Raw genomic sequence first — 23056 nt, 5'->3', positions numbered from 1 at the left:
CACTGATCATTTCCATAAAAACCATCCCAACAGCTGATTTCCACATATAGAGACCATATCACAATTAATTTACTGGCAGGAAGTTGATCCCCAAGTGGCATCCTTTTTGACAATAGTAGCCACATGCTAGAAGTATCCCAGGTAACAAGGTATATTGAATTTAGATGTCTGGATGACACAAGAACAGGCTTAAAGAATATGCAAGAGACATCCAGTGGCCCCCAATGCCTAATAACTAAGGATACAATTTCATCACAGAGGTCATGTGACTTTAACGGACCTCTGAGACTTTTTAGGCTTCAGCCCCCACCGCCTGCAGCAGTAGGACTGGAGAAGCTGTCAGCTGCTGCCCCCTGTTCCAGCGGTGAGGCTTGGACTGTCAGTTCTCCCTACCCCCAGGGACAGGTTGCAGGCTTCCATGAAATTTGGTTTATTGCCCACAATTTGTCTATGACTTTTACTAAAAATAACTGTGACAAAATTTTAACCTTACTAATAACCAAGCACAGGAATTCTAAAAACACCTTTCTACATAAGCACCAGTTTTTGCCATCCACTTAGAGACCAAGAAGTTGAATTTTAAGCAGTAGAATTTTGGAACCTTTGCTGGAGTGGCTTGATAAAATACTCCCATAAAAATAATACCAATACAAAACAATCTCTGTGGGATCTAAATGCAGGAACACACATTCTAAAATTCAGAGAATAATCTCATAAAACACTTTCACTGGCTTTGGGGAAGGGACAACATATAAATATTTTAAGCGTTTTTGCTACTTTGTGATACAGTCCAATTTTAAAAAATAATACATAGCCAGATACAAAAATACAGAGCTTTGGATGGAGGGAGTCACCAGTATTAGGAAGGGGAGAAATTTAAATAAATCAATATTAATAGTACAAAAGAAAAGGCAACAAGGAGCTGGTGGGATGACCTAGCACTATGCACACAACACATTTAGGGATACCAGCATTAGAGTCCCACTCCTCAGACTTACAGGGGAATGGAGAAATTCAGCCGAGGTCAGCTAAGTAAGAGTATTGATGGACTCAAGGGAACCCCAACAATTGTTCCTCATTAACAGAGATGGTGGCCGCAAAATGAGGGCATGCCATTTTAAGGTACAGAGAAGGGAGAAAACAGAATCAGATTCTCAAACATAAAAGCCACAGAGGCAGAGGTGGAGGTAACAAAGCAAAGACTTCCAGTCTTCAGTAGCTGAGAGAATTCAGCAGTCAAAGTGGTATATTACTCCTGAGGGCATTCTGTGCCAAATAAATTAAAATTCTGCGCACAATATTTTAAAATTCTGCAAAATTCTACAAATTTTATTTGTCAAATAAATGTAGAGGCTCCAGCCTGACATTGGGGAGCACAGGCCACTGGTGGCACAGAGGTGGGAGATCACTGTGCAGCTCCCCCTCTGGGACACGGACTAAGCAGTGAGGCTGTACCCAACCCTGACACAGCACAAGGACCGGACCTGCCCCAGAGACAACCCAAAGACCTGCCCCTCTGTGCCAGTGCACCAGGTGTGGGCAGACAGGCTCAGCAAGGCAGGATCCAAGAGTGGAAGGGCTTAGTGTGAGGGAATCCAGGTGTGGGTTGAGAGGGTTCTGTGTGGGGCAATCTGGGTTTGGGTGGCTCAGATTCAGGTGCGGGGGGATCCGGATACAACTGTAATGGGACTCTGCAGGGTGGTCCAGGGGAAGGTCGTTGTGGCTCAGCAGGGGGGTCTGAGTGTGGGTGGGTCCAGATGCTGGGGGAGTGGGGCTCAGTGGGGTTGGGATCCAGGTGCAGCTGCTTGGGGCTTGGTAGATGGGGATCTAGCTGTGGGTGGCTCGTTGGGGTGGTCCAGGTGCAGGGGGAGTGGAGCTCATCAGTGGGGTTCTGGGTGTGCAGGGTAGAGGGTGAGGCTCGATGGGAGGGTCTGGGTATGAGGAGGTTTGGATGCAGCTCCCTGTACAACAATCCCTCCCCCTACAGCGGAGGAGCAATGGGTGCAGGAAGTGCGGGGGGGTTGGGGGTGGGGGGAGTAAGGTACTGTTCAACATAAGGGCATAAGAATTTGGGCCATTGTAATATGCCATACAGCATGCAGTTAATGCAGGGGTGGCCAGCCTGTGGCTCTGGAGCTGCATGCAGCTCTTCAGAGATTAATATGTGGCTCCTTACCTAGGCACTGATTCCGGGGCTGGAGTTATAGATGCCAACTTTCCAATGTGCTGGGGGGGTGCTCACTGCTCAACCCCCTGCTCTGCCCCAAGGCCCCTGCCCCTTCCCCTGAGCCTGCCATGCCCTTTGCTCCTTCCCCCGCCCCACGAGCCTCCTGCGCATGTGAAACAGCTGATTGCAGGGGGACGGGGGAGTAGGCGCTGATTGTTGGGGGCTGCTGGGAGGCAGGAGGCGCTGGGGGCTGGGGAGTGGATGGGGGGCTGCTGACATGTTACTGTGGCTCTTTGGCAATGTACATTGGTAAATTCTGGGTCCTTCTCAGTCTCAGGTTGGCCACCCCTGAGTTAATGCATCACCATTGTTCTGCAATACTTATCTATCAAAGGAATTTTTATATTTAAAGAAAGACCAAGATATTAGATTTCAAGGATGTCCAATTGGAGCATGATGCAATGGGAGAAAATATTACATTCCAAAATATATGAAGGGAAGGCTGAAAAATTATAAAACACCATAATTAAGACAAAAGATACAACTTCTTTGTGTGTCTGGGGGAGCGGGGAAATCAATGAGAGGAACAATATGGCTTCACGAGGGAATGCTTGAAGGTCTGATGAACCTGCCTTTGGAACAGTGTGTTCAATTCTGGACACTGCTTCAGGCAGATATTAAATTGAAGGGAATTCAATGCTGAGCAACAGAATGATCAGGGGGCTGGAAAAGACTTATAAGAAAAGATTAAAGGAACTTGACTAGGAGAAAAGCAAAATCTGTAAATACAAAGGCAAGGGAAGGACAATGGAAGAGTGGTATAGAAGTATTGCTCTGAGCAACGAGGTGAAATGAGGACAGCTTGAGTTTAAATCAGGAAAGATACCCTGACCGTAAGATCTGTTCAGCTGGGGAATCATCTTCCAAATGAAGTGAAGGCAGCTCCTTTCGCTTGGGACATTTAACACGGGCCTGGACAAAGCATTAGAAATTAAACAAAAGGGAACAATCTTGCACTGTCCAGTGAGCAGATAACTCTCTTATATCACTAATTATAGTCACCAGTTCAGAAATTACAAGTATTCATGACCTCATTTTCTTTATATCCCATTAAAAATAACCTGTGTTATGCAAGTAACTCCCTTTGCCAGTTTATCTTCTGAAACAAGGCGCGTCTTATTTAGACAATATTTATGCTTTCCAGTCATCAGCACCTCTACTCAGCTCCACCTGGAGAGCGATACATTAATTCATTCTCATGTTTAAGCAACATGTGTATTTCACTGAACAGCAGATGAGAATTCAACCCTAGGCTCAGATGTACCCGCACAACAAACCTTACTTACAGATAACAAGACTGAAGAAATAAATCTTCATATGGAACATTACTCTTTTCTTTATAAGGGAGACAACTAAGCTATGGCTCTTGGAAGCGGGCAGGAGAGAGAAGAGTGCCAATTTTCTTACCTGTGGGAATTTGCGTTTGATAGATGTCAGTGCTCCCTCTGGTAGCTTGGCCAGTTCAGAATCTCGGACTGCATGTACTGTTGTGGCTCTAGGCTGATGGGTTAATGCCTCCACCTGCCAGAGGAGAGAGAAAAAATACAGCTAAGACTTCAAAGGTAAATCTTAGACCTAGCACTGCCCAAATAAAAATGCAACAAAGCAGAACAGAACTACCTAGGGAGGTGGTGGAATCCCCTTCCTCAGAAGTTTTTAAGGTCAGGCTTGACAAAGCCCTGGCTGGGATGATTTAGTTGGGATTGGTCCTGCTCTGGGCAGGGGGTTGGACTAGATGGCCACCAGAGGTCCCTTCCAACTCTGTTATTCTATGATTCTATGATTCACCTGATCACTGGAATCAGCTTTACCCATCTCTAGTCTTTTTTCCCCCCTAATTTTTTGATAACGTGTTGTAATGATGGTGCCCGTGGGAGCCAGCTGAGGTCACTCAATTAGGGTGAACTGCAAACAAAATGGGGCAGACAAACCCCAAACACAGTGGATATTCCAATATTTAGATTTACCAAGCCAGCCCAAAACAGCTTCTGTATTATCTCTGTTGCATCCGATGAAGTGAGCTGTAGCTCACGAAAGCTTATGCTCAAATACATTTGTTAGTCTCTACAGCGCCACAAGTCCTCCTTTTCTTTTTGCGTACATAGACTAACAGGGCTGCTGCTCTGAAACCTGTATTATCTCACTGGTTACTCAGACGTCCAAACAATGCAGTTTCCTTAAAGTACCCAGCCTCAGGCCTCCATCCAGACACACATGTCAAACATACGATGATAAATTCTGAAAATCTTATTTCATGTATAAAAGAAAAGGTTCTCCCAATCCCAAAGGATCAGCCACATAGCCAGGTCAAATGCTAACTTAGATCTTACCCAAAATACATGCTTATAGCCAATTCTTATTAACTAAAATTTATTAAAAAAGAAAAGAGAGAGAGAGTTGGTTGAAAGATCAATATACATACAGACTTGAGTTTAATTTCTTGAGGTCCAGATGCATAGCAGAGATGGTGAGTTTGTAGTTGCCAAAAGTTCTTTTAGAAATAGTCCCTAGGTTATAGTCCAATGTCCATATTCAGGGTGAGTCAAGTCAGTGACTGGGGTTCTCAATTCTTATGGCTTAGGGTTTCCCCTTCTTGAAACCCAAAGCAGATCTGAGATGAAGAAAGATCGTGTCCCAGGGGTTTCATACATTTCCAGCAGCCTTTTGGCCTGAGAAATCCATAGGCTTAACTTTCCTTCTCCCAAACATCATGGCAATTAGCACAGGGTAATTTATCCATTAAACAGTTCAGATACCGGTTACCACAGCCTTCAAAGAGACATATAGACAATAATACTATTTCATTCAAGTGTCTTCCTAAATGTTAATACTCCTTTTTTGATCTTTGAATCAAAGCCATAGTAATAGACAAGACTTGTTTGCTGCCACCACAAGACGTGAGCCAACATCTACCCTTCTATCTCTAACAATGCAGGCATGCATTTCAAAGCTCTATTCATTTACATATCTTCTCAACAAGTCTTTAAAGTTCAGCCATGGGTCATGTCAGTCTGTGAGTTAAATAACTCTTTCTGGCCCTATGTCACCTTTCAATGAGATATTATATTACACTCATAATGTCACACATGGACATAAGTAGAACAAGCTGCCCAGTGCTAGTGAGTGGTCTTGTGTTGATACCTTACTTACTCTATCCACATCCAGCTGCAGGAAAACCATTCAGTTAATCAGAGTCTTTGACAAATGAGCATTTCCTCATCTAGGTAGTTTGCTGTTCTTCATGGAACTGAACTCGACAGTAGCTGGAAGTTAGGCTGAAAATGTTACAGGAGAAAAATTCCCTTTGAACTTCGACAAGTACCCACACACTGCACATATATAAGAACAGTGTGAAAAAGGAAGAGAGTTTGGTAATTACACTTTTTTCATCAGTGCAAAAGCTTATAAGTAGATGAGTGATCATATTATCAGTCAGAGAAGATGAATAAGTAGAAATTTTCTGTAATATTTGTATTAATCCTATGTATGACTCAGTTTCCCCATGTACTTTACATTGTTACCCAATGAGGGCTAAACGGTTAAGTCTGCACTTGGGGCAGTGCAGGAGACATGAAATTGGTGCACTGCCTAGCAGTCTGGGGCTACATAATGGGTCATTAAAGGACTGGCCAAAGCTGACCCACATCAGTGGAAGATCCAGAGAGACAATGAAAACTCCTAATGACTGAACAATCAACACTTCACAGTGGGAAGCTCCTGTGAGGAGGGTGTGTGTGTGTGTGTGTGTAGTGTGAACTCAGTGTGGCTACATGAAGACAAAGAACAGACAGGACAGGGGATAAGAGTTGGTTTTTGGAAAAGGCTTGGCTGCCCTCTCCTGGGACTGAAAGTGGCAGAGAGACAGAGCCTGAAATGGAGTCAAGAGCAGCTTGGCTAGGCCAGATGGACTAGGTCTTAATCCTCTCTCTGCTACCCTAAGCACTTCCAATACTTTGTTCTGGGTGACTAAAATCCTATTCTGTTTTGAAAAGGCTGCTTGGTGTCTGTGCAAATCCCTGCTGCGGTGCATCAGTCCCTGCAGAGCGTCTCTGACTAAGGCCTTGCCTACGCTACAAAGTTTTGTCGGCAACAGTTATGCCGCTTTAATTAAAGCTGCTGTTGCCTGTCCACACTAGCTCCTTGTGTCGGCAGACTGTATCGACACAGAGAGCAGTGCACTGTGGGTAGCGATCCCACTGTGCAACTGGCTGCGGGTGCGTTGGGAAGGGTTTGCAATGTCTCGTGGGGCTGGGACAGCATCACATGATGCAGGATTCTCAACCCCATAGTTCCAGGGGCATCCTACTAGATTGTCAGTTGCTTTTTCAACTGAAGTGGGGTGGGGGGAGGGAGAGGAGAGGAGAGTGGTGTGTCTGGGGCAGGGGAGAAAACAGCAGGCTGACCAACCTATCCTGAGGTGGGGGACGGGGACACCACCACCCCAAGTCAGCCCCCTCTGCTCAGCACAGCAGTCTCTCCCGAAGCAGCCCAGTCTGCCTGCCTGCCTATGGTTCTATGCACAGCTACAGACTAGGGACCGAATGGCTCGGCAGCAGTTCTGCGGAAAAGGACCTAGGGGTGACAGTGGACGAGAAGCTGGATATGAGTCAGCAGTGTGCCCTTGTTGCCAAGAAGGCCAATGGCATTTTGGGATGTATAAGTAGGGGCATAACGAGCAGATCGAGGGACGTGATCGTGATTTGACATTGGTGAGGCCTCATCTGGAGTACTGTGTCCAGTTTTGGGCCCCACACTACAAGAAGGATGTGGATAAATTGGAAAGAGTCCAGCGAAGGGCAACAAAAATTATTAGGGGTCTGGAACACATGACTTATGAGGAGAGGCTGAGGGAACTGGGATTGTTTAGTCTGCGGAAGAGAAGAATGAGGGGGGATTTGATAGCTGCTTTCAACTACCTGAGAGGTGGTTCCAGAGAGGATGGTTCTAGACTATTCTCAGTGGTGGAAGAGGACAGGACAAGGAGTAATGGTCTCAAGTTGCAGTGGGGGAGGTTTAAGTTGGATATTAGGAAAAACTTTTTCACTAGGAGGGTGGTGAAACACTGGAATGCGTTGCCTAGGGAGGTGGTGGAATCTCCTTCCTTAGAAGTTTTTAAGGTCGGGCTTGACAAAGCCCTGGCTGGGATGATTTAATTGGGGATGGGTCCTGCTTTTGAGCAGGGAGTTGCACTAGATGACCTCCTGAGGTCCCTTCCAACCCTGATATTCTATGATTCCCTCTGAGCTATCCCGCAGCCTCCTCGGCTGCAGCATCCTGAGCAGCTCTGTGAGCTCTCCCTGTGCTGAGGAATGTCAAAGCAGCACAGCAGCCCCCTCTCCCTCACCACAGCCAGTGGCTGTTCAGGGCAGAACAGGAGCATCCCACGCTAATGATTTGCTCTTTGTTCACCAAAAAGGAGCAGCATCCCCAAGCTTTGAAAGGGGAGGAGCGCATGCCTGCAGGGCAGCAGAGATCAAAACAGTGAGCAGAGCAGTCATGGCAGGCATTGTGGGATACTGGTGAAAGCCAGTTATGTCGACAAAACTAACAGCAGTGTCTACACTGACACTTTGTCGCTTTAACTTTGCCACAAAAAGCTCTACATCTCTCATTGAGGTGGTTTTGTTTTGCCACCAAAAGTAGCTTTATAGTGTGTACGCCTCCCGTTTTGTTGGCAAAAGGCAGCTTTTGACGACAAAACTTTGTAGTGTAGACAAGGTCTAAGAGCCTATCTCATTTGGCCTCACTGGACAGAGCTCACAGCGAGAAACAGGAGCGATGGAGCTCAAAGGAGCTCAGTCTCAGAGTTGGGAGGTCATGTGGCCCATCCTTAAGGAAGAATAGGGCCCATGGTGGGTCTGGCACACTACAGGGGTTCCTCCAAGAGACATAAAAGCTGGGGCTGTGGATCCGTGACAGGGAGAACCAGCCCATCATACATTGAAACATGCCAAGACTCTGTCATTTGTCACATTTCTTTTGATTAAAGAAAGTAATGGGGAGCAAACCATTAAATCACGTCCATGTGTGCCCCAGACTTCGTTACTGTTTTCAGACAGTTTTAGATACACACTTAGGACACACATTTGATACAGGGCATATGACTGTAAAAGTACAAACAAGGTACATGCACATGCCCCCTCTTTATTATGTTAGGTTAAGATGAATGTTTACAGAGAACAGAATGATTGAGAGTTGAAAATGGAAGCCAGGACACTATTTCATCTGGGAACTCCAACAGGTTACTTTCTGGGTCCTGGCCTGCAAAGTGCAGCTTTTCATTAAAGTCGTTTGGATTCCTGTCCATTCTGCTATTATTAGCAAATAATTAACAATGGTCAGTTTTCATTGTGTTTTGTTAAAATCCAGAAATTGAATCCCCTGTTGAAAAACCATCAGATGCTTAATAAGACAACCTGCTGTGCGAGATGTCGTCATTCAGGGCCCAGGGGTGCGCCACGACATTTCATTGCTTAGTAACACAGCCTCGTGCCTAGTTCTGTATGGTTCAGCAATAGGAGCAGTTTGCGGAGGTTAAAATCCACACATCATTTGTTTAGAAAGAAACAGCAAATATAGTTTTCAGAGTAACAGCCCTGTTAGTCTGTATTCGCAAAAAGAAAAGGAGTACTTGTGGCACCTTAGAGACTAACCAATTTATTTGAGCATGAGCTGTAGCTCACGAAAGCTCATGCTCAAATAAATTGGTTAGTCTCTAAGGTGCCACAAGTACTCCTTGTCTTTTAGCAAATATAGTAGCAGCAGTAATTAGTATGGATTGTATAATAAAAATTGCTCAGGGGTGAGCAACTAACAGACACCTACAATAAAAAGGCACGTCCCTTTCCATCTTGGTCTATTTTCCCATAGCAAAGAAAACACAAACAGAACAACAGGGTTTTATCTGTCATTATGTTATTCATAATGTGTTCCAATGTTGAAGATTCCACTAAATTCTTCTAACAGAATTAACTCATCTCATCAGATAGATTTAAAAAAAAAAAAAAACAACACAAATATGCCTGTAACTACAGGAATATTTATACAATAGCTTGTTACATATCACTACCAAAAAATCTATGGTAATATGTAAAAGTTTCATTAAGCCCACAATAGTCTAAATACACAAAAATTGCCAATACACATGTGCACCATCCTACACATGTGTATCTAAAGTTGCACAATGTTTTTTATTACACTATATTATTTAAAAATGTGATTGTATAATTAAAGACTGTATCATAATGCATGTGATAAAGGGATAAGAGCTAAGGCTGTGTTTTCATCCTTACCATTCCCATTTCCTGGACAGCATGTGCATTACTGTGTGTGCTAAACTTACTATTTTGTATGCAATTTCCTACATTCTATTTTATTTTTTTGAAAACACAGATAAAATTAAAACAATTAGAGAAAATTGGAAAAAAGGAATTTTCCTAAGATGTGCTTTGTTTTTACTGACCCTCTCCCCAATATTCTATATGCATATGGACACACTGAGTACGTCTACACTGCAATTAAAAACCCATGGCTGGCCCATGCCAGCTGACTCAGGCTTAGGCTAAAGGGCTGTTTAAATGTGGTGTAGATGTTTGGATTTGGGATGGCGCCTGAGCTCTGGGACCCTCCCCCTCATGGGGTTCCAGAGCCTGGGGTCCAACCCATGCCCAAATATATATGCTGCAATTAAACAGCCCTTGAGTCTGAGCCCCAAGAGTCCAAGTCCGCTACAGGGATTTAATTGCAGTGTAGACATTCCCAGTGTGTCTACATGAGAATGAAAACTGAAATGTCTAAGTAACGTCTGGGTCCCAGAAAGTGTGCAAGAGGCAGATGTAGCTTTGCTTGTAACCCTTTATCAGTAGGACCATACAAATTTTAGTTCAGCTGGTACAGAGGGAGTTAAACACTAGCTGTGATGTTAAAGCGTGCACTTAAAAAGGCATAGATGTTTAACTACAACTTGCCTTTGCCTTCAGATGCCAATGGTTTGTCATAAAATAGTGCAATTTGGGGAAGTTTGTAAAAAAAAAATTACCAGCAAAAGAAAAAAGTAGTTGTCTTTGATTCTTTATGATTTTATAAAGACTTAACAGTCCCTGTTACCCCCACAAAAATGGATGTGACGACTTCTTGTTTCTTGCCTAAATATCAAATATAAGGCTGGTGTCTACTACTGGTGCTGGCAGTTTTGTTGGACTTGTCATCCAGCTCCAAACTCAGCCCTTAAGAGAGAGTATACAGAAGCAAGAGTGTTACCTTTAGTAACAAACCTTCTCTCCCAACCATTTGTCACTTGTCAGAGTTCAGTGTGTGCAAACAAAAGACAAAGACAAAACAGTCTGAATAAAATGTCTCTTTCCTCTCTCTAAAAGAAAAGGAGTACCTGTTAACTGCTGGAAATGGCCCACCTTGATTATCACTACAAAAGGTCCCCCGCCCCCGCTGGTAATAGCTCATCTTAAGTGATCACTCTCCTTACAGTGGGGTGGGAGGAGGTATTGTTTCATATTCTCTGTGTATATATAAGGTCTGCTGCAGTTTCCACAGTATGCATCTGATGAAGTGAGCTATAGCTCACGAAAGCTCATGCTCAAATAAATTGGTTAGTCTCTAAGGTGCCACAAGTACTCCATTTCTCCTTACAGTGTGCATGAAAAACACCCATTTTTTCATGTTCTGTGTGTATATAAATCTCCCCACTGTATTTTCCACTGAATGCATCCGATGAAGTGAGCTGTAGCTCACGAAAGCTTATGCTCAAATAAATTTGTTAGTCTCTAAGGTGCCACAAGTCCTCCTTTTCTTTTTGCGAATACAGACTAACACGGCTGCTACTCTGAAACCTTTCCTCTCTCTGTTGCCAGTTATATCATAACATATATTATATCTCCAGTTGGCTTCAGAGTTCAGGAAAAAACAGATTTTTTTTTAAAGGGACCTAAGTGTCCCATATAAAACACCAATAGACATTTGGAAGTATGATTTTATTTACTTGTTTAATTTAATTGAATCCACTTTTGGGGCAGGAGGGTGATGAGGGGGAGACACCTTTAAGAGCTCCTTTATGCATCAAGAAGCAGCAAAAAAAGGCCACAAAACAATGTTTTTCACTTGGCAGTTCACCTGCTAAATGGTGATAAATTCACTTCATGATCACACCTGGCACAGAAGCTCTTACTCCAGTCTTTTGAAAGAAAAAAAATCTGTTTTGCCCTGTTTACGTGAGTGTAAAATAAAGATGAAGGAATCCATTCTTGACACTTTTCCACTGACAGGCCTCCAACTGTCACATTTCTAAAATAAAATTTGGCAAGTGTCGTATCTATAATTTGGCTCAATTGGTCTGAATTCTCTTTTTTGTAACAATAGCCCTGATCCAGCAAAGCCTGTAAGAACCACTTACCTTCAAGCCTATGAATAGCCCCACTGAAGTAAACAGAACTAAGCTTTAAGCACAAGCATAAGTGCGTCACTGGACTGTAGCCAAAATAAGCAGCAGATGTAATGGGTTTTGAAAGGCAGTTTCTATGTAGGACAATTCATTGCTTTTCATGCAGGATTTAATACGTATTTTAAACCCACACAATGCTATCCTACATACCGTGCAGGGCCAGCATGTATGTGGTAACCATTTATCCAACAGATCAGATTTGTTTAAATTGAGCAGTACCAGCTTACCAAACTGCATTTCTGAATTACTGATCCAAGGCCAGCTAAACAGTGCTCGTATTCATGTACCAATCCTTCCAGCTATTTAATCACTTTTGCTATTTCTCTTGTCTTCCATGTGGTCCCCTCCCATCCAGGATTTTTTCAAGATCTTCCACGTTCTCTCTCTCTTCCCTCATGGCCACTCATTCCATCCTGAGATTCTTTCAGTCTCACATACCAATCTCCAACAATTTCTGGTTTATACAAAATAGTGGCTTTTATGCAGGCAAGAACAGATCTAGTTTAAGACACAGTACTGCCACCTACTGTATAAAACAATGAGCACGAGTAACGAATATGAGAATGATGGGATTAGTTACAATAGAAACATTTGGATGCGGCTTGGTTTTTTGTTTTCTTGAATTAAAAAACTTTTTATATGAATTGGTTTCTCCCTCCCCTGAGCCCCATTAATGAGGACTACTGTAAATAATGTCTATATAGGGACTTTGCATGCAAACACTGAGAGCTTACAACAGCAGAGTTCCCTCACACACTGAGCAATGCACTAACAGCCTCAGAACACATGGCCTACTGTGGCACAAAACAACAGGGAGAGCGGAGAGGACAAAAAGCTCAGCCCTACTCCATTGAAATCAACAGTTTTGTCAGACACTTCAGTAAAAGCAAGATGAAGCCTGTTTAAAGAAAAAAAGGGAGGAGATCTAAAGGAGAGATAATACCAATATAGCAAGGTGATGTTTTTATTCTCTTTTTCACCACTCATATAACTCTCAGTAGTGTCAGTGAGAAGCAGAGACCAGTTGGCACCATGTTTAAGAAGGGTGCTTCCTCAGGAGAACGTATTGCAGCTGCAGGATTTAAATATTCCCCTCTAGACCACACATAAAACACTAAATAAATAAATAAAATGGACCAGAGTACTGGATGCTGCCATTCAGCTTGCTACTGCATCTCTTTACACAACATACCTTTAGAGCACCATCATTATCAGAGTGCCCAAAACCTGCCAGGTGCCACACAAAACAAGTATAAACACAGTCCAAAGAGCATTTGGCAGGGCACAAGGGAGGGTCAAAGAGATAAAGGCCTGGTCTACACAGTAGAACCCTGATTATCCAATCTAACTGGTACTGGAGCCCAAATCGGATAACCAAAAATCAGGATAAACTGGAGAATGGGTGGTGGAGCTCAGACCGTCTGCCCCGGTGGCTGGTGGTTCAGTTAATACAGATAGTCAGTTAATGGAGGCTTGGTTAAACGGGGTTCTACTGTACTTAAAACTTATACCAGTGTAGCTATGTCAATCAGGGTTGCAAAAAACCAACATTCCCTAGTGACATCGCTATGCGGTCAAAACCCCCAGCACAGACGCAGCTTTGCCAACAGTGCGGTCAGCGTTTGCGGAGGGGTTATTATTACATTGGCCAAAGAGCTTCTTCTGTCATCTTGCATCGTGTCGACACGAGGGGGCGATGCAGGTGTAGTTATGTCAACCTAGGCTCGATAGTGCGGACGCAGCCAAAGTGGGAGGAGGGAGGGGTGACAATAAGGGCTTTTCTACACTTGAAATGCTAAAGAAGCACAACTGCAGCTGCACATCGTTGTACAAACTGCCTCCACCAACAAGAGGGGTTCTCCCATCAGCATAGGGAATCCACCCCCCAAGAGGCGGTAGCTAGGTCAATGAAAGAATTTTTTCCCATCGACCTAGTGCTGTCTATACCAGGGGTAAGTCTGCTTAACTAAGTCGCTCAGTGGGCTGGATTTTTCACACCTCTCAGTGATGTAGCTTGGTCTACCTTAGTCTAGTCCAGGCCTAAGGCCATGCCGTAACTCAGCAAGGACAGACACACCTTGATGGCTTTACTTGATCCCTTAACTTTAAAATAAATTCAATTACCAACTTCCACCCTCACATTGCATAAGCAGGACAACAGAACAAGGTTCTAGGAGCAATCTGGGGGTGGCTTGGCAAACAGGTTTGGAGAGGATGGGCCCTGGAAGAAAGTGTGGAGATATCAATGAAAGAAGTTGAGGATGAGGTAGCAATGCTAATTGCTAGTGGAGCCGAGGGGAGCCAAGGGAAGAGGGATGCTAAATGAGACCATGTCAGACAAACAGGCAGGGGCTGCACTGTATAAGGCTTTTAAAGCAAGGGCATGCAGCAAAGCAATTAAAAAAAACAGGATGACATGGATGAAGCAATAAGCAAGAAACACAGATTTTGGCAAGTGTTTTGGATGGCTGGCACTAGAAGGCTTGAGGGCACTGCTATGGCAACAGCACCTAAAGACAGTATGGAACATTGTCTTCCAGTGTAAAATTCGCTACTGTCACTCGTTCTCTTCGATTTCTTTTGCACCTGAAGCAGAGAGTGGATTAAGCCGGTTTAACCCAGAAATGCAGTCTCTCCACAGCAGACTTCAAAAGGGTCTGAAATATTAGCCTGTCTACACCAGATGAGAGGAGAGAGATTATTTGCAGAACTGTGTTGGGGTTCCCCTGAGACCTCTTCTCCTAGGTTCTCCAAGAATTTAGTTTGACTCCAGTCTCATCACTCAGGTTCCTTTATTTGGCATACAGCAAAGCTATGCTGAGTTGATCGGACTCAAGTGTAGGGGGTGAGGATAGGGCAGGACACATATCTGAAGTTACACAGCAAACCTCTCCTTTTATATATATTTACACATTACACTGCATTTACTATACATTGCATCACACGTCTGGGAATCAGCTTAGTCACTTTGTAGGAACCAATCCCTGCACAGCACACACTGGCCATGCACCACTTACTCTTTAACTCATCTTACTTTCCAGGCTTATTTTATCCACTGTAATGGTCCCCTGTGCATTCCATCTTACCTTAGCTCAGACAGACATTCCATTTCCAGCCTGCTGATCCATTTACCTCCCTAATCCTGTCTCCCAAGAAATGAGGCCTCACCCATGTCAAAGCAGCCCTACATTCCACTGCTTTTGTTTTTCTTTTCTATATTAGCATTTATTATATTTGTATTCTACTCCTGTCTTTCTGTGCTTTCTTTTTTAAGTTCACTACCCAGCAACACATTCACAAGACCATAGTAACAGGTTTCAGAGTAACAGCCGTGTTAGTCTGTATTCGCAAAAAGAAAAGGAGTACTTGTGGCACCTTAGAGACTAACCAATTTATTTGAGCATAAGCTTTCGTGAGCTACAGCTCACTTCATCGGATGCTGAGCTGTAGCTCACAAAAGCTTATGCTCAAATAAATTGGTTAGTCTCTAAGGTGCCACAAGTGCTCCTTTTCTTTTTGCGAAGACCATAGTAGTTGTAATTATTTGAACCACCATTAATACTAGGCTCAAAGTACAAACCAGGGGGTGCAAGCTTACCTGCTATGGGATAGCCCACCGGGGTTTAAGACTACATAATAAGCTTGCTCTGCCTTTAAAGCATCCTTTTGTAACTTTAAACTTTGCTTTTGTTTTAATTACATTATAAAAAACTCGTACAAAATATAAAAATCTTTCCATGTATTATCACAAAAAACTTGTGTGAAACAAATCACAGGCCTATTAAAATAACATTCCCCGGGTCCATACCAAAAATGGCCCTTTTCAGCCACCACACAATACTTCTTATCACCAGTGTAGGCAGTTTTTACTTTACCAATGTCCCAGCGTCTCAACCATACTGCGAAATTTGGAGAATGAACCCATGTGCCAGCAACTCTGTCTGCAAGTCATTACACCTGCACACGTAAGTGTCCCCCAGGTACAAACACCAGCACAAGTCTGGGCCTTTATTAAAACTCAGTGATCCCTTAAGCAGACATAGGCCTGGGAATCAGGACACCTGTTCTAATCCTAGTTCTGACGCTAAATTGCTGTGCAAACTTGAACTAGTTACTTCAGTTTTGCCTAAGCCTAAAATACCCGTGTAAAAAGGGGATAATAACATTTACCAACTTCACAACACGTGCAGAACTTTCCTGGACCTGAAGCATGTTCACCTTTTCATTAATAAAACATTTAAGGAAGCCTTCTGGATTTTGACCAAGATTTTCAGAGGCAGGTAACCACAGGTAAATCTACAGTTTGGTACTTAGGAGCCTAGACAAGTGGCGGGGATTTTCAAAAGTGCTGTGCACTCAGTTGCTCTGATTAATTTCTACAGGTTCTTGTCATAGGGTAGCTGGTCTCTTAGAGTCTTAGACTGAGCCTCGTGCCCAGTGACTGGAACAGGTGAGCCCAATCCAGCTAATTAAAGAGAGCAGGGCTATAAAGGGCCATTAGTAGGCAGCTGAAAGAAAAGGACTCCGGGGGGGGGGGGGGGGGGCAGAGGGATAGCTCAGTGGTTTGAGCACTGGCCTCCTAAACCCAGCGTTGTGAGTTCAATCCTTGAGGGGGCCATTTAGGGATCGGGGCAAAAATTGGGGATTGGCCCTGCTTTGAGCAGGGGGTTGGACTAGATGACCTCCTGAGGTCCCTTCCAACCCTGATAATCTATGATTCTATGAGACGGCTGAGCCTTGGTCAGCAGACGCCACACAGGAGTGAAGTTAAGTTAACTCCTGTGGTGGGTCCCTGGAGCAAGGGGGCCAGGAGCTCAAGGAAGCAACCGCGCGGCTGTAGCTTTTAGAGGGGAGCAGAGATGGAGGAGGCAAGGAAGCTGCTTGGAGCTGGAGAGCTGAGACCCTGGGAGGGGTGGCCCTGAAGCAGAGGTGGGCAAATTACAGCCCGAGGGACCGTCCTTGCCCCGCCCTTCAGCTCCTGGCCGGGGAGGCTAGCCCCCAGCCCCTCCTCTGCTGTACTCCCTCCCCTGCAGCCTCCGCTCGCCCTGTGCACAGCACAGCTGGCTCTGTCCCGGCAGCGGGGCTGCGAGCTCCTGCTGCTCTGAGTGGCATGGTAGGGGCGGCAGGGGGTTTGGATAAGGGGTAGGAGATCCCAGGGGGCAGTCAGGGGACAGGGAGTGGGGGCAGTTGGATGGGGCGAAGGTTCTGGGAACGGGGCGGCTGGATAGGGCCCGTCAGGGGGCGGAGGTGTGGCTAGGGGTCGGGGGGGCAGTCAGGGGATGGGGGGATGGATAGCAGATGGGGTCCCGGCGGGGGGCAGATTGGGGTGGGGGGTCCTGGGAGCAGGCAGTCGGGGCAAGGATCAGGGGGGTTGGATGGGTCGGGTGTTCTGAGGGGGGCAGTCAGGGGATGAGAAGTGGGAGGGGCGAATAGGGGGCAGGGGCCAGGCTGTTCGGGGGCACAGCCTTCCCTACCCGGCCCTCTATACAGTTTTGCACCCCGATGTGGCCCTCAGGCCAAAAAGCATGCCCACCCCTGCCCTGAAGCTTAGGGAAAAGGTATTGACTTAAGACTGTGCTATGTTTATTTAAAAAAATAAACTTCCTTGACTGGGCCTGGGCAGGACAGCACATGCCTGGAACTGGGCTGCAGCGGCCCCCCCAGTGACAGAACTACTCGATATTCAGCCCTTTTGTGGGCCTAACATAGGAACCGACTTGGAAAATTGTGTCTGTTTATTGAAGTACAGAAAGAAATGGTTAGTCTCCCATGCAGTGACTGTGGTTTTTCAAGATGTGTGTTCCTATGGGTACTCCACTCTAGATGCTCTAGCGCCCCCTACGCTCTTGATCAGAGATTTCTCATAACCGTGTCCGTTTGGCCTGCACTTGCAGTCTGTCTGCAGTCCAGTCTGTCTTGTGCCCTGTGCCGTTGTCATGTAACACTGCACGGGCGAACTGCCCTCAGTTCCTTCTCTACTACAAAGCTCCACAACCGAGAACTCCAAAGCAAAGGGGAAGAAGGGCAGGTAGTGGAGCATGCATAGGGACACACAATTCAAAAAAACCACAGTTACTACACAGGATCAGTAACCATTACTACTGCTTTGAGCAGTGTCCCTACAGGTGCTACAGTCTAGCTGACTACCAAGCAGCACTCTTTAAGGCAGAGGAGGCTTCGGAGTAAAGTCTAGTACTGAGGAAAGTCCAGCTGAGCCAAACACAGTTGTGACGATGTGACGCAGCAGGGAGGGGGGAGTGTTGACCTGGGAATGTGCCCTGGGGATGGGAGACCTGAGAGCCTGTCACCTGAGCCAGGAGAGGAAGGGGAAGGTGACACCTCTGCCCGGGAATGTGGACGGAGGCTGCAGCAGGGAACCTGCTGGGTGGGTTTAGTTTCAGTTTGGGGCTGGGTGGAGGAACACAAGGAACCCCAGGGCTGGGGTCTAAGCTCCCTGCCCCCCCAGAAGGACTTGACTGAGGGGTCCTGGGTGTCCACAAGCTCTGTTTTGGACTGTGTTCCTGTTGTCCAATAAAACTTCTGTTTTACTGGCTGGCTGAGAGTCTCAGTGAATCCCAGGAAGAGGGGTGCAGGGCCTGGACTCCCCCACACTCCGTGACAACTGGTGGCAGAGGTGGGATCTACTGCACCCCGTGAATAGCACTTCCTGCAGTAAGTGACTGGGGAACAGTAAAATGAAGGGGGATTGACGGGGACCAGGCATGCTGAAGAGTCAGAGAGAGACGGTTCCAGGGCGTGGTTAACCCCTGGGAGTGTGTGACCAGAGAGAAGGACTTTTGCAGTAACAGGGTCCCCCGGGGGATTGCAGCGAGCGGTCCCAGGGGCAGAGGAGTCTGCAGCTCTGCAGCTCGACCCTGGCAAAGAGCTGGTGACCTCAAGAAGGACTGGCACACTAGGGGCTTTTCCTGGAAACCGTGGGAAGCTGCCCGGCCTGCGAGTGGCCAGCAAGGAGATGTACGCTAAACGCCTTAAGAGCGACCTGGTGGAGCTGTGCAGGCAGAGGGGGCTGCGCATCGGGAGGTCCACCGAGGAACAGCTGATTGCCCAGTTGGAGGAGAGGGATCGCTTGGATGACCTGATCCCTGTCCCGGAGGGAAGCCGCCCGGTGACGCAGCGTGGGCCCTGGGGCCTGACCGGGCTGGGAGGGGTCAGACTGCTGCTGAGGACATCCCGAGACCCTTTCTACCTAGGCCTGGGGGAGGGGTTGGGGGAAGCCCAGCGAATACCAAGGGCACCCTGACCCCAGCAGCCAGCAGGGGATCCTCCCGGCGGAGCTCCCCATCCCTGGAGCGGATGCGGCCGGAATGGGAGAGGGAGATGAAAATGAGGGAGCTGGAGGATCATGAAAAACAACGTCAACATGAAGAGAAACAACGTCAACATGAGCAGGAGGAGAAGGAGAAACAACGTCAACATGAGCAGGAGGAGAAGGAGAGGGAGCGTCAGGAGAAGGAGAAACAAAGACAGCATGAACTGGAGCTGGCCAGGCTGAGGAGCAGTGGGGCCCCGGCTGCGGTGAGTGCGGGGGGATCCAAGACTGCAAGGAGCTTTGATAAGTGCTTCCTGGCCCAGCGAGGGGGAGGACACAGATAGCTTCCTGACAGCCTTTGAGAATGCCTGCGAGATGTACAGGGTTGACCCTGCAGACAGGCTCCAGTTCCTCACCCCCTTACTGGACCCCAAAGTCATGGAGGTGTACAGCCGAATGACAGGGGCAGAGGCAGGGGACTATGAACTGTTCAAACAGGCCCTGCTCCGTGAATTTGGGCTGACTCCCGAGATGTACCAGAGAAGGTTCCAGAGTCAGCGTAAAACGCCTGAGGTCACCTACCTACAACTGGTCAACTGGATGCAGGGATATGCCCGCAAGTGGACAGCTCGGGCCCAAGCTAAAGAGGACCTGCTTGACCTAATCGTACTGGAGCAACTGTATGAACAGTGCCCTTCCGACCTGAGGCTATGGTTGGTGGACAAAAAGCTAGAGAACCCCCAGCACACAGGGCAGCTGGCCGACGAGTTTGTGAACAGTCGGTCAGGGGGTAGCCGGTAGGAGTCCCAAAAGAACAGGCCCCCCCCGATGCAGAGAGAGAGTCACAGTGGGGCCTCCCAGTGTGGAAATAGGGAGAACCCCCTCCAAAGGGGAACGCCTGGCGTCGGGCGCCTCCGACCCGCTCGAGGGGACCAACGTGACCTGAGCTGCTATCACTGTGGCCAGAGAGGCCACATAAGGTCCCAGTGCCCCGGGCTCAGGGACAAACTGAACAGACCCAACCTACCCAGGGTTAACTGGGTAGGGACTCAGCTGGACGAGGGGCAGACGACCCAGGAAAGGGAGGCTACCAGTTTACCACCTGCTCAGGAGGAAAGAGTACCCCAGGCCAGCTCCGCCAGAGGGCTGGAGGCTCTGGACTCAGGGTGCTCGGTTTACAGGGTGGGCGCGGGGCTGTCCCTCCGGAGAGAGTGCCTTGTTCCCCTGGAGGTGGATGGGAGGAAGGTCAATGGATACTGGGATACGGGCGCGGAGGTGACGCTGGCCCGGCCCGAGGCGGTGGCCCCACATCGGGTGGTGCCCAACACCTACCTGACCCTGACAGGGGTGGGCAGGACCCCATTTAAGGTGCCCGTGGCAAGTGTACACCTGAAATGGGGGGCCAAGGAGGGCCCCAAAGAGGTGGGGGTACACCACCATTTGCCCACGGAAGTTTTGATGGGGGGAGACCTAGAGGACTGGCCAAGCAAGCCCCAGACCGCCCCGGTTGTGAACCGTAGCCAGAGCCGGCGAGGGGCACTGCGCCCTGACCTTGGGGAGGGTACCACACCGGAGGCGCAGGACCCTACCCTGGTGGGGAGGGAGTGCCGAGGGGCACAGCTCAGAGAGGCGGAGGCCTCAGACCTGGCCACTGAGGGGGAACCGGGCCCCATCCCTTCCCCAGCTGCTGAGTTCCAGGCCGAGTTGAGGAAAGATCCCTCCTTGCGGAAGCTCAGGGACCTGGCCGACCTCAGTGTGGGACGGACCATGAGGAGAGGCTGCCAGGAGAGGTTCCTGTGGGAGAAGGGGTTCCTGTACCGAGAATGGGCTGCCACAAGGGAAGTAGAGTCCTGTGGGACCAGGAGGCAGCTGGTGGTCCCCCAGAAATATCGCCGCAAGCTCCTGTACCTGGCCCATGACATCCCCCTCGCAGGGCACCAGGGAATCCGGCGCACCCGGCAGAGGTTGCTACAGAACTTTTACTGGCCCGGGGTCTTTACCACGGTCCGGCAGTATTGCCGATCCTGTGACCCCTGTCAGAGGGTGGGGAAGGCCCGGGACAAGGGGAAAGCGGCTTTGAGACCTTTGCCCATCATAGAGGAGCCTTTCCAGAAGGTGGCCATGGACATCGTGGGGCCTCTCAGCAAGACGACCCAGTCGGGGAAGAAATACATTCTGGTGGTGGTAGATTTTGCCACCCGCTACCCCGAGGCAGTGCCCTTAGCTTCCATTGAAGCAGACACCGTGGCAGATGCCTCCTGACCATTTTCAGCCGAGTGGGGTTCCCCAAGGAAGTCTTGACAGACCAAGGCTCCAAATTCATGTCGGCCCTGCTCCGGTGCTTGTGGGAGAAATGTGGGGTCCGGCACGACTGGGCCTCAGCTTATCACCCCCAGTCCAATGGGCTGGTGGAGAGGTTTAACGGGACGCTAAAGATGATGCTGAAAACCTTTATGAACCAGCACCCGCAGGATTGGGACAAGCACTTACCTCACCTGCTGTTCGCGTACAGGGAGGTGCCCCAGGAGTCTACCAGATTTTTGCCTTTCGAACTATTATATGGAAGGAGGGTGAGGGGCCCCCTGGACCTGATGAGAGACGAGTGGGAGGGGAAGGCCACTCCCGATGGAGAGTCAGTGGTGGAGTATGTCCTGATCTTCCGAGAGAGACTGGCTGAACTCATGGGCCTGACCAGGGAGAATCTGGCCAGAGCCCAGAAGAAGCAGAAGGTCTGGTATGACCGCACGGCGCGGGCCCGTGCCTATGCCACCGGGGATCAGGTGATGGTTCTCATCCCCGTGAGAAAGAACAAACTACAGGCCGCCTGGGAGGGCCCTTTCAAGGTCGTCAAGCAGCTCAATGAGGTAAACTATGTGGTGGAGCTGTCAAACCGGGCGCACCACCGCCGGGTGTACCATGTGAATATGATGAAGCCATATTATGCCAGGGGGAATGTGGTGTTGGCCGTGTGTGGACAGTGGGAGGAGCAGGGAGATGACCCTTTAGTAGATCTATTCCCTGGGACCAGAGCTGGTTCCCCCCTGGAAACAATTCCCCTCTCTGATCAGCTAACCCCTGCCCAGCAAGCTGAGGTCAGGGGGGTGCTGCATCCGTACCGACAGCTGTTTTCCAACCAGCCTGGACGCACTAATCTGACTGTCCTGGGTGCAGACAGGGTCGCACCCGCCGATAAGATGCTCCCCCTTCTGAGTCACAGGGAAAACTGCTCAGGACCTGGAAAGTGAGGTCCGGGACATGCTGGCTTTGGGGGTGATCCAGCCATCGGCCAGCCCTTGGGCCTTGCCAGTGGTGCTGGTCCCCAAAAAGGACGGGTCGGTCCAGTTCTGTGTGGACTATCGGAAGCTCAATGCCATCACTGTATCTGATGCTTACCCCATGCCCAGGCTGGACGAGCTCCTAGACAAGCTGGGAGGAGCTCGGTACCTTACCACCATGGACCTTACAAAGGGCTACTGGCAAGTGCCGCTGGATGCAGATGCCCAGCTGAAATCGGCCTTTATCACCCCTCTGGGGCTCTATGAGTTCCTGACCCTGCCTTTCGGCCTCAAGGGAGCGCCGGCCACCTTCCAGCGCCTGGTGGACCAGCTCCTGAGGGGGATGGAGAGTTTTGCCGTGGCGTATATTGATGACATCTGTGTCTTTAGCCAGACCTGGGAGGACCACGTGTCCCAGGTTAGACAAGTGCTGGACCAACTCCAGGGGGCTGGGCTGACTGTAAAAGCGGAGAAGTGCAAGGTGGGGATGGCTGAAGTATCTTACCTGGGCCATCGGGTGGGGAGCGGCCGCCTAAAGCCGGAACCAGCCAAGGTGGAGGTGATCAGAGACTGGCCCGCTCCCCACACCAAAAAGCAGGTCCAAGCCTTTATTGGGATGGCAGGATACTACCGAAGATTTGTGCCCCACTTTAGCGCCATCGCCACCCCCATCACTGAGCTATGCAAGAAGGGGAAGCCAGACAAAGTGGTCTGGACCGAGCAGTGCCAGGAGGCTTTCCGGGCGCTGAAGGAGGCTCTGGTCAGTGGCCCAGTTCTGGCAAACCCAGACTTTGACAAGCCCTTTGTGGTGTTCACCGTCGCCTCAGACA

At 48.3% G+C, this 23056-nt stretch overlaps 1 protein-coding gene across 6 annotated transcripts in view; it reads right to left on the bottom strand.

Moving 5' to 3' along the window:
- PNPLA7 (patatin like domain 7, lysophospholipase) overlaps positions 1 to 23056 on the bottom strand; it is a 428589-nt gene that overhangs the window by 225725 nt on the left and 179808 nt on the right. For all 6 annotated transcript variants that reach the window (XM_077836180.1, XM_077836185.1, XM_077836179.1 and 3 more), the window contains one exon: positions 3635 to 3748. In XM_077836180.1, coding sequence (XP_077692306.1) covers positions 3635 to 3748 — 114 coding nt within the window. The remainder of the gene's footprint in view (positions 1 to 3634; positions 3749 to 23056) is intronic.

Source organism: Eretmochelys imbricata, chromosome 16, assembly GCF_965152235.1.
Source record: "Eretmochelys imbricata isolate rEreImb1 chromosome 16, rEreImb1.hap1, whole genome shotgun sequence".
NCBI classification, from domain to species: Eukaryota; Metazoa; Chordata; order Testudines; family Cheloniidae; genus Eretmochelys; species Eretmochelys imbricata.
Note: the sequence above shows the minus strand (reverse complement) of the source record. Positions and strands in the feature narration are given on the sequence as shown.